The sequence below is a fragment of the Macaca mulatta genome, chromosome X, assembly GCF_049350105.2.
Source record: "Macaca mulatta isolate MMU2019108-1 chromosome X, T2T-MMU8v2.0, whole genome shotgun sequence".
NCBI classification, from domain to species: Eukaryota; Metazoa; Chordata; class Mammalia; order Primates; family Cercopithecidae; genus Macaca; species Macaca mulatta.
Genome location: NC_133426.1, coordinates 31,822,741 through 31,834,922, shown reverse-complemented (window position 1 = coordinate 31,834,922; position 12,182 = coordinate 31,822,741). Strand labels below are relative to the sequence as shown.

The 12,182-nt window shown below is 36.8% G+C and overlaps 1 protein-coding gene across 10 annotated transcripts in view; it reads left to right on the top strand.

The window, feature by feature from the left end:
* DMD (dystrophin) overlaps positions 1 to 12,182 on the top strand; it is a 2,157,177-nt gene that overhangs the window by 1,326,977 nt on the left and 818,018 nt on the right. For all 10 annotated transcript variants that reach the window (XM_077988314.1, XM_077988313.1, XM_028842274.2 and 7 more), the window contains one exon: positions 772 to 921. In XM_077988314.1, the coding sequence (XP_077844440.1) occupies positions 772 to 921 (150 nt within the window). The remainder of the gene's footprint in view (positions 1 to 771; positions 922 to 12,182) is intronic.

Genomic DNA, 12,182 nt, shown 5'->3' with positions numbered 1-12,182 from the left:
AGATGACAAAAATGAATAAAACACGGTTGTTAACATCGTGGTGGTTTTGGAGGTCTTGGGAAAGGGTATACACTATATGATGGTGAATGAGTAAGAGAAATTTAGGGATATGGAGTGAAAAATGAGGATTCTATAATGAAACTACCCAAATTTGAACCACAGCTTTGTTGCTTGCTAGATTTGTGTCCTGGGAGCTGGTATTTAACCTCTTTGTCTCAGTTTCCTTCCATATAAAATGAAGATAATAGGATCTACCTGATATAAGTATTATAATATGAAGATAAACTAAGATACTAAACATGAAAAAGTTAGCACAGTGCCTGGCACTATGTATATCGAGAGTAAACATTCTCAATGTCAGTTACCTCTTAAGATGATAATGCAGTTTCTCAGTGGCAAGCTACGGTATGCTATGGCATGCTATGATACCCAAGAGGTTGATGAATTTGTTCACATTGTTCTATTTCTGATAGAGACATGTTTTCAGACACTAACTTTATTTGGAGTGTTGCTTTACCATCTCACATTTTTCTCTTAAAAAATTATGAGGGATAAAATAATCATTTTTTTCCTGCAAAGATTTATCTACTGGGGAGTGAGTGTTTCAGTCAATCAGCTCTGTGCTCAAATAGAAAACTGTTGGTATTTGAGGTACCACTGGGCCCTCGGTCAAGTCGCTTCATTTTGATAGACTAATCAATAGAAGCGAAGACAAGGTAGTTGGAATTGTGCTGTAATTCATTTTAAACGTTGTTGCAATGTCTGTTTCAGTTACTGGTGGAAGAGTTGCCCCTGCGCCAGGGAATTCTAAAACAATTAAATGAAACTGGAGGACCCGTGCTTGTAAGTGCTCCCATAAGCCCAGAAGAGCAAGATAAACTTGAAAATAAGCTCAAGCGGACAAATCTCCAGTGGATAAAGGTTAGACATTAACCATCTCTTCTGTCACATGTGTTAAATGTTGCAAGTATTTGTATGTATTTGTCTCCTGGGTGCTTCATTGGTGGGGGAGGAGGCTGGTATGTGGATTGCTGTTTTGTTTTGTTTTTCAACCTGACCGTTTGCCTTGGCTGTATGTTTTGTTGTGGCTAGAAAAAATGATGATGGTGAATGGCTTTACATTAGTGACCAAATGCCATAATTTATACTACAATTTTTTTGCCTAAATTATTCTGAAGAATTAGACCGAAGAAATGATGAAGTATTTAATTCAGTGGCCAGGTATATACTGACAGCATTGAATCTAAAAGGACGTGGTCTGGTTCTAGTTAAACAAGTATCATAAATCAAAATTAATTATTCACACCTAGATTATAGATTTAATAATTAATGTACACTAACGTTCTCCACAAGTTTATTTACTTACCTACTTATTAACTCGTGAGTTTTCATCTTTCCACCTTGAATACTATATAAATCTAATATTAATACTATTTATTAAATTAATGCATATTTATTTTATATAAAGCAAGTGGTGCATATGAATTTATAATAAAAAGCAACATCAATTGATCCAGCACTATTTATTCAAAGATAATCATTTCCTCACTGTATTGTCATGGCATCTGTTATAAATCAAGAGAACTTGTATGTATGAATCTGTGTCTAGATTCTATATCCTCTTCCATTTGATTAACTCTGTACTATAACAGTACTTCACTGGCTTAATTACAATCTTTTTTTAAAAACAATTCTACTGAGCTATAATTCACATACCATTTAACTCATTTTAAGTGGACAATTCAATGGTATTGGGATATTACTTTTTTAAGCTGTGATAAAATATATAACATAAAAAATTGTCATTTTAGTCATTTTGTGTGTACAATTCAGTGGCATTTATTACAACCATCACCACAATTTATCCCGCCCCCCAATTTTTTTTTTTTTTCTTTTTTGGAGATAGAGTCTCGCTGTGTCGCTTAGGCTGAAGTGCAGTGGTGCGATCTCGGCTCACTGCAACCTCACCTCCCAAGTTCAAGTGATTCTCCTGCCTCAGCCTCCTGAGTAGCTGGGATTACAGGCGCCTGCCACCATGCCCAGCTAACTTTTTGTCTTTTTACTAGAGATGGGTTTTTGCCATGTTGGCCAGACTGGTCTCAAACTCCTAACCTCAGATGATCCGCCCACCTTGGACTCCCAAAGTGTTGGGATTAGAGGTGTGAGCCACTGCGCCCAGTCTCCAAAATTTTTATCACTCCAACCAGACAGTCTGTAACCATTAAGCAATAGTTCCCCTTTCTCTGTCTTCCCATCCACTAGTAGCCTCTGGACTACTTTCTGTTTCTATGAATTTGGCTATTCTAGATCTTTTACATAATTGGAATTGTATATTTACCACTTTGTGTCTGCCTTACTTCACTCAGCATAATATTTTCAAGGTTCATCTATGTTGTAGCATGTGTCAGAATTTCACTCCTTTTTATGACTGAATAATATTCCATTGTATGTATGTATGCAATCATTTTATTTACACATTTTGGATCTGGTTGTGTAAACCATCCAACTTTGTTCTTCCTATTCAAGATTGCCTTGGCTACTTTTGTTTCTTTGAATAAATTTTAGAACCATGTTGTCTATTTTTACATAAAGCCTGCCAGGATATTGATTGAAATTTTGTGAATCTGGAGCTCAATTAGCATCTTTACAATACTGAGTCATCTAATTTGTGAACATCTCGAATTGTGTCAGGTTATTTATTATACTTTTTAAATTGATGATGCTGACATTCTAATAACAGATCATTTACATGACTGATAAAATATTTAGGAACTAAAATAAGTACCAATTTTATGACATTAAAACCATAATGTGCGCTTAAGTCTCTGTAATTCAAGCAGGTAGTTATTTGGGGAAAAAAAAAAACCCTTCTTGGTTTCTACCTTTAATGATTGCAAAACATCTGTGTAAAGATATAGACTTTTATGTATGGAGGGAAGGTGGTGTCCCAGCAATTAAATTTTACATCTACATAACAATGCAAATGAAATCATCCCTCATAAAAAGAGAACAAGGAGACAGGATACCCAAAATGTCCTACAATATCTCAGTACATCTTATGGCAAAAAAAAAAAAAATTATAATTGTAGGAATTATGAGATAACTATCTAAAATATACAATAGCAGGTTTGTGGATTGTGAACGAGTGAAGGTTTTGTGTGTTCTGAAACAAAATAAAAAGTCAAATTTTTATGATAGAAAATTAAAACTGAGGTTACGAACACCATCATGTATATATTTATGTTACTACAGCATCCATAATATCTGTTTCTTATGTCAAAATTATAATTTTAATGCAATGTCTTTGCCATTAAATGCCACAGGATTTGGAATTTTATTCATTAGTCATATTTAAATTATTTAATCATCTTTTCTCCATCCATATGCCCCTGTATCCCTGTTAGTTTAGATTTAGGGATACAAAGGAAATGATTAGTACCAGATTTAGGTAAATAACACAAGTTTTTTTTAAAGTTAAAAAAGTGGCTTATAACACTGGCAGACGATTTTGATCTTCATTAAATCTCAAGCTCTTACTTATTACAGGAGGGTAGAAATAAAGCGGACCCCCTCCCTGTGTTCTCGAGTCCTATCCTTCATCCAAAGCTTAGAGTGGGTGATATAATTAGAACTAGTGGGTCATAGTTATTGGGACATGAATATGTCAATTCCTTAGTACATAGTATCTCCAGATATATCCTAATATCATAATCAGTTGGCAGGTGCTTTCTGCACAGCTAACTAATATGCTGCATTCTGCATATTGAGCCAACTGACCACTTACTTTTGTACCTTTATTTTATTTTTTGAGACGGAGTCTCACTTTGTTACCCAGGCTGCAGTGCAGTGGCACGATCTCGGCTCACTGCAACCTCCACCTCCCGGGTTCAAGTGATTCTTCTGCCTCAGCCTCTCGAGTGGCTGGGACAACAGGCGCACGCCATCACACCCGACTAATTTGTATTTTTAGTAGAGATGGAGTTTCACCATGTTGGCCAGGTTGGTCTCGAACTCCTGACCTCATGATCCGCTCACCTCAGCCTCCCAAAGTGCTGGGATTACAGGCGTGAGCCACTGCACCTGGCCTGTACCTTTATGTTTCATTGCTGAAGAGAGAAAACAGCGGGTGAAGATAATATAGCTATTTCTTTAAGGGAGTGGTGGACCGTATAATGAGTTCATTGCAAAAGCGTGTTACCTTGCCTTGGCCTGGGTAGCTTCTCTTTAAGCGGATATGGAAAGGGTTGCTTTAAACTGAATATAGCCATTAGCATAAATTTATGGGTGCCTTCATGCAATGAAGGCTCATGAAATGATATCCTCATTCTTGTCTAATACATAACTTGACCTTTTACAGTCTTTAACAATAATACCCATAAGAGCCACAAAGTGGGGATGTTATTAAAGCTAGCCTCTGTGTTTCTCTCTCTGAGCATCTCATTCTATGATCTTTATACACACTTCTGACTCAGGTGTTTTTAATATTTATCCCTCTTCATATTTCTTTGTATTTTCTCTGAACATGCATGTGGGTGTAGGAGGCTCTCTTGCCATCATCATCGCTCTCTTCCTCTATGTTTCTCACTGTTATGCTAATTTTCATCTATGAATTGACACCTTACTGTATTTATTATGAATCTACTTTTTCTTTCTTTCTTTTTTTTTTTTTTTTTTTTTTTTTTTTTGAGACAGAGTTTTGCTCTGTCGCCCAGGCTGGAGTGCAATGGTGCGATCTCAACTCACTACAACCTCTGCCTGCCAGGTTCAAGCAATTCTCCTGCCTCAGCCTCCCAAGTAGCTGGGATTACAGGCATGCACCACCACGCCCGGCTAATTTTTGTATTTTAATTAGAGACAGGGTTTCACTATGTTGATCAGGCTGGTCTTGAACTCCCGGCCTCAGGTGATCCGCCCACCTCGGCCTCCCAAATTGCTGGTATTGCCAGTGTGAGCCACCGCACCTGGCCATGAATCTACTTTTCTATATGCATATTTGCCACTATTTTTCTGCCCCGGTGGTTTATGTAACACATTCTCTTCTACTCTCCTTCCCTGACCCCTTTAATCCCAGTTTCATTTCCTTTCATGTCTTTTTATTTTGTGTCCCCTTTCCTCATTCTTTATTGCTCTTATACATGTTATATGTGAGTATTTTTTTAACTACCCATTTATTTAAAACCAAAATATACTTTGTCATTCTTTATTTTTGAATCATATTGTATCCTTCCTTAATTTAAAAGGTGAAAAGATGGAACATTCATTTTGCAGGCTCAGGATTATTTAGGTAGAAGGAGCCTCATGAAACTAAATTATTTTCACATCTTCTAGATTAGAACACCGAGTCCTAGAAAGGTTATTGAGACCATGTAGCTCTCTATTTAAATATAAAAGTGATTCCAAAATAAAGAATGGGGGTTTTAACCTTTTGGTGAAGCTCAAGTGATTTCTATGTGGATAATACCCTAGAAAAAAAAGAAAAAATATGGATACCCATTTCATTCCATTGCTCCTTTAAATATTAAAATGGGGATTTATTTTATTTTAAAAAAACTATATAAGTTTTTGCTTTGCTTTCTGCCCTTTTTGAGAACTAAATGCTAGGTTTTTAAATTACTTTCTAGAACCTTCTCTACTGTGGAACATTTATGATTGTGTAATATAGCAAAACATGTTTATGTTGTTTCAGAGTTAGTTAAAATCCTATTTTTAATGTCAAGTAATTTTATAGGTAGTATATGTTATGCATTCCTGTTTTAATAAATATATTTTCATTTTGTTAAATAAATTTAAGTTTTCATCATATTTTACATGTAAACAGTAACTTACTATCTACACGTAAAATACCATTTACAAATAAAATATGCTGTTTAAATGTAAATAGTAAATTACTATTTGAACTTGTTACTGCCCAGACAGTATAAAATGGTGCATATAAAGAAAAAAGCATTTTGGAAAATAGTTAAGAAATTTTGCTGGAAAGTGAATTTTACTTAAGTGCATCTTTAAAAATCTTATTCACTTTACCTAGGAAAAAGATAGGTTTACAAATATAACATATATAATGAACCTTTAATATGGGAATAATTTTCGTAATATTGGTAATAGTACAGGTATTATTTTCAAAAAATCACAAAATAAAAATTATGAAAGTAAAAATATAGTGCAACTCCTAGCAAAACTATCTTCCACAATATACAGTTGGCTGTATCTAAATTGCCAGAAATCTGGTTCATTTTGTATTAACCTTTAATCATGTTGCTTCTAAATATGTATCTGAGGAGTAAACACTTTAGATTTATTTTCATTTGTATAAGGTAAATAAATGTTTAGTCTTTTTCCAGACATATTTGCTATGTAATGACAGTCATTATTAGTCATCAGTATAAATGTGAATAGCAAAAAGGAGAAAATTAAATAAAGCTAAAGCTTGACTTTCCCACTCCTTGCTCAAAAATGGACACTTTGTCCAATCAATTTCCTATCACAAGATGCTGATTAATAGATTGTTCTAATAGTTACCGTTCAGTCCTGTCCTTAATGTGATATTTTTTCTTTTTTTTCTTTTTTTTTTTTTTTTTTTAATGATACTTTAAGTTCTAGGGTACATGTGCACAACGTGCAGGTTTGTTACATATGTATATATGTGCCGTGTTGGTGTGCTGTACCCATTAACTCATCATTTACATTAGGTATATCTCCTAATGCTATCTCTCCCCCATCCCCCCACCCCACAATAGGACCTGGTGTGTGATGTGATATTTTTTTCAACCAAAGAATAGAATCTTCACTGGCATTGTTACCATATTGACTGGTATTTATGGAACCCTGGAAAAAATGCTGTAAAATATCTAGTAGGGAGGATAATAATCATTATAGGAAATCATTTCTCTAGCTGGAAGTCATAGCAGGGACCAGATAGTTCCACTGGAGCTTTTATGTGCTCATGATTTTCTCCCTTAAAGTGTATTTGTAACACAGTTCACACAGCTTTCAATTTTATAAATCTGTGTGCTAAAATGCTATTATATAAGAAAACAGGTCAGGCGCGGTGGCTCATGCCTGTAATCCCAGCACTTTGGGAGGCCCAGGCAGGTGGATCACAAGGTCAGTAGATCGAGACCATCCTGGCCAACATGGTGAAACCCCATCTCTACTAAAAACACAAAAATTAGCTGAGCATGGTGGCGCATGTCTGTAATCCCAGCTACTCGGGAGGCTGAGGCAGGAGAATCGCTTGATCCAGGGAGTCGGAGGTTGCAGTGAGCCAAGATCATGCCAGTACACTCCAGCCTGGCAACAAAGCAAGACTCCGTCTCAAAAAAAAAAGGGGGGTGTTCACCTATTTATTGGGCATATAGTCTGATAGTTCCTAGAAATCCATGATCTTGGATGTTTTCTTTATGTAAGTTCCTGGAAATCCATTATTTGGATGTTTTCTTTATGTAGTTAATAGTCACAGCAAAACTGTAATTAAATTATTTATTTAACAGCTATCTAATGAAGGACTACTATGTGCCACATTCTGTTCTAAGCATATCATAATCGCTTCCCACCCTTCCCTTATTTAAAGGACATGCATAATTTTATAGGGCTTGGCATTATAAATATTCATATCTCTAATTTATAGTTGCTAAACAGTTGGAGGCTGAGGGTTGGGGGAAGGGAGTAGTAATTTAAAGTTTATAACATAAGCATCCTTGACTTTACCTCCTATAATTTCACACTGACATGAGGTTTATTACTAGGTTGTGTGTCATGAGTACATCTCAATTTGCTCTGACAGTTCTGGTTTTTGCCTGTTATCCTATCATAATTTTTAATAGCTCCCTCTTTCATTGTCATAAGTATTCCACTTTAGAAGATAAAATATAGAGAGAGGGTCACTCTAGTTATGAGAACAAACATCAGGCTTTTAGAGCTAGGTTTGGCCCAGTGCTCAATAACTATTATTATCATTATTGTTTTTGTTCTTAGCAGCAGCATCGTCCTTGTCATCATCATCTACCTTCTTACTACTTTAGTTAAGCTGAGAATTTCAGCCTATCCAAGAAATCTGATTGGCATTATTACCCAATTAATCACTCTTTAATGACAATAAGTATATAAGAATACGTAATATTTAACTTTCCAGATTATTGAAATGTTACACTGTGTATGGAAAACTCTTTCTAACCGTGTTTTTTCTCTACTCTCAAATCATAACAATCATCAATACCGAAGACGACTTCTATGACCAAATTCATGGTTGTTTTTTTCCCCATACACCAAACAGTGGACCCCAACTGGATGTCTCTAATTCAGTTCTGACACTATCCACCCAGAGATAGTGTCAGATCCCATAGACTGAGGGCTCAGTCCCTAGGTCTGCCTCCTCTGCACCCCCCACCACACACACACCAGTCTCAAGTCCAGGCCTCTGGAACTTCTGACCAATGGGCTTCAAGTTGGGGTTCCCATGACCCCCTCTTTGGGTTCAATTAATTTGCTAGAGCAGCTCACAGAACTCAAGAAAACACTCACTTTCACCTGTTTATGATAGAGGATATTGCAAAAGACACAGATGAAGAGATGCATAGGGTGAGGTATGGTTGTGGGGTGGGAATGAAAGGGGCATGGAGCTTCCATGCCCTCCCTGGGTGCACCACCCTCTAGGAACCCCCATGTGTTCAGCTACCCGGAAGCTCACTGGACTCTGTCCTCTTTGTTTTTTATGGAAGCGTCCTGACATCAGCATTCCTTCCCCAGGGTATATGGTGGGACCCTCTCATAGGAGGTTCTTAAGACCTATAATCTGAAAGGCGGGGGAGCATTAGAGTGAAAGGAGAGCAGGAGAAGATCAGAGGCCTGCCCGTGACACCCAACACACCCAACATTATAACAAAAAAACTGTAACAAGGGCTATGGGTGTTATGAGCCAGGAGACTAATTCAGGTTGTGGTGAAAATTCAATGAGGTAGTAGATGGAACATGTATAACACAGTATCTGGCATATTGTAATTGCTCAAAAAATGTTAGCTTAAAAACAGTAGGAGTAATACTAAAATAGAAGAATGCAAAGACCAAGCACAAAATTATCCCTGATTCTCACCTTCTCCAAATTCTCCAAAAGTCTTACCTTCTTAATCAGACAGTTATAAATATGGCTCTTGGGGAGAAAGCTGAACTATGTGCTACTATTATGAATGCAGCAGGTGAAGGAGAGGAGAGTTAGAGGCGGCAAGACAACAAAATGGCTCTCGTGGAAGGCACAGAGGGTTTTCAGCCAGTGCTCTCCCATTCCACTGATATCATTATTTTCATTTTCTTTGACCAGCTAGCATTTCAGCTAAAATGTGTTGGAAAGTGATAGATTTTTCTCCTCACATTGCCTAAGAAACCCAACAAAGCCAGCATTGTTTTCAAACACCAGCATTTTCACTTTTAAAGTATGAACATAATTCAGAGGACCTTTTAATTCTGAACATCATTTTTATCAATGTATTAGCCTGACTTTAACCCAGAAATCCAAGCAGAAAGCAATTCAACTTTCACACTGCTTCTCCATCCCTTCCCCCTACCTTTATTTTTGATATCAGTTTCCCCCATTTTGGCAAAGTAATGGAAAATCATTTGTAGAAGGTTACATTGAAGCCAGATAATTTTCTATTAGGAAACCTCACCAAATACAAGATTATTTGTTCATTTCAATATAATAATGTTTTAAAAAATATAACAAAAATCCAGCATAAATTGTGAAGCACTGATACTTGTGCACCAACTTATTTCCATGTTGAAACTTTATTATTGCCACTGTATACATACTGACAATGTATATCAAGCATGTAAATGTGTCACTTAAATATGCTGTGCCCCAGATTTTATTTAAAAGTTAAGTTAATTTTCAACTAAAAACAAATTCGACTATTCTCAGCAATCTCCCCTCCCTGTTCGTGATGGATTTAAAATGAAGAAGAGTATAAATGATGATGAAAAGAGAAAGGAGGAGAACATTTCATAACTCTGCATCTTCAGTGTAGCATTTTAAGTAACTCCTTTATTAGCACAAAGGTGTTTACCTATAGCAATGAATTCTAGAAAGGAGAAGAAATGACATAATAAAAGGGGATTTTGCTAATATAAAATGTTTTTTCTTTCCTTTTGTTTCTGCAGTACCTTTACTTATATAGCACCAATCCTGAGACTAGAGGGAGTTTCCTTCCTTTCTAATAATTTAATGATCGTGAAATGATATGAAATGGAAGTTTTCATATGCCAACTCCTTAAACTGAGGTTAAATAAGGAACAAAGATTAAAGGCCATATTTAAGAGCACATACTGTAAATTCTAACCCAGTTTCATGTATTATATCACCTGCAAAGCGAATATGTTATACAAAAGTAAAATAACAGAGTGATTTTTATTAAAGATCAGAATCATACCAAAAATGAACTTTTCTGTCAAATCTTTGTACTGATACATCAAGATGTGAGTTTATTTATGTAGCTTAAAAAAAATAATGCTAAATGCTGACTACTATATTCATGTCAGCTGACCCCTAGTGCTTCAAACTGTAGAAAAGGGATACCAAATGCTGGGTTGTTATGTATTCCATTTTTGCCATAGACCACCTGCCAAGGCTTATAACAGATCTGTAATGGGTTTCTTACCTTTTATTGTGTAGAAAATGGATTGATAGATTAGGCCTGGGGCCAGTGAACCATGGAACCCCAGGTTTGCAAGAAAGAGTTTATCACCCTTTGATGTTATTTCTCTCTCGTGTCAGCTGAGAAGGATGAGCTAGATTATCTGAAAGTAAGTTGGATGCCAAAATCAGCATTCCCCTCATTTATCCACCTTATGGTTCAGGGCAAGGCCACTGTATGGGTAACAAAAGGGCTGATAAGGGCCTGATGGAGAAATTTGGGTTTTCTCCCTTTTAATTGGCTTGCTCATATTAGAACTAATTACAAGACATTGACGAGAGCATTTCATTGTTTGTTGCTAGAGAAAATCAATCAGTTTTACTGTGGAAATGAAAGCATTTGAGCCGAATGTTGCACTTATAATTTGTGAACATTTGCAGTTATCACCAGGACAAGTATAGTCCATCTTTGGCATGGTTGGCCAAGTGTGGGGGGGAAAAGAGATGGACCAGAAAATGGGCCAGAAACCAAAGTCATCACAAGGATATTTCAAGAAAACTCTATTTGTTCTGATAGTTGCATTCTGTAGGCAACCCGTGACTGATGTTTATACCTCAAATGCAGTCTAAAAATATTTTTTTATGAAAGTGACACATTCTGACTGTGATGTGGGTGACAACAGTTTCGAATAGGACAGTAATTCTTGGACTTATTGAAACTTTTATAAAAGAATGAACATTCTGAACTCAATTGCAATATAAATGACTATCATGAAGATTGCTTCTGTTGGTGCTATGACTGTTGTGACAAATTTTAGACCATTGCAATTATCTCCTAGAGGTTGCTTTATTGTTTTATTTTTATCAGTGGTGTGTGTTTTTCTGTTAGAATCATTGAGATGCTGGTTAAGGAAGAGAAAAAATTAATATGCAGGCCCTTATTCATTGGGAACAAATAAAGGACAACACACGAAACAGGAAAATTAATAGAAAAGATACTTTATAGGTAAGGTTTCCTATAGTTTGGGAGCAGACAAAAACTATCTATCTATTTTAATTACTAAAATAATTAAGAAAGATGTTGAGGCCGGGCACGGTGGCTCATGCCTATAATCCCAGCACTTTGGGAGGCCAAGGAGGACAGACGACTTGAGGTCAGAGTTCAAGAGCAGCGGCCGGGCACGGTGGCTCAAGCCTGTAATCCCAGCACTTTGGGAGGCCGAGACGGGCGGATCACGAGGTCAGGAGATCAAGACCATCCTGGCTAACACGGTGAAACCCCGTCTCTACTAAAAAATACAAAAATCTAGCCGGGCGAGGTGGCGGGCGCCTGTAGTCCCAGCTGCTCGGGAGGCTGAGGCAGGAGAATGGCGTAAACCCGGGAGGCGGAGCTTGCAGTGAGCTGAGATCCCGCCACTGCAGTCCAGCCTGGGCAACAGAGCAAGACTCCGTCTCAAAAAAAAAAAAAAAAAAAAAAAAGAGTTCAAGAGCAGCCTGGCCAACATGATCAAACCCCATCTCTACTAAAAATACAAAAATTAGCTGAGCATGGTGGCACATG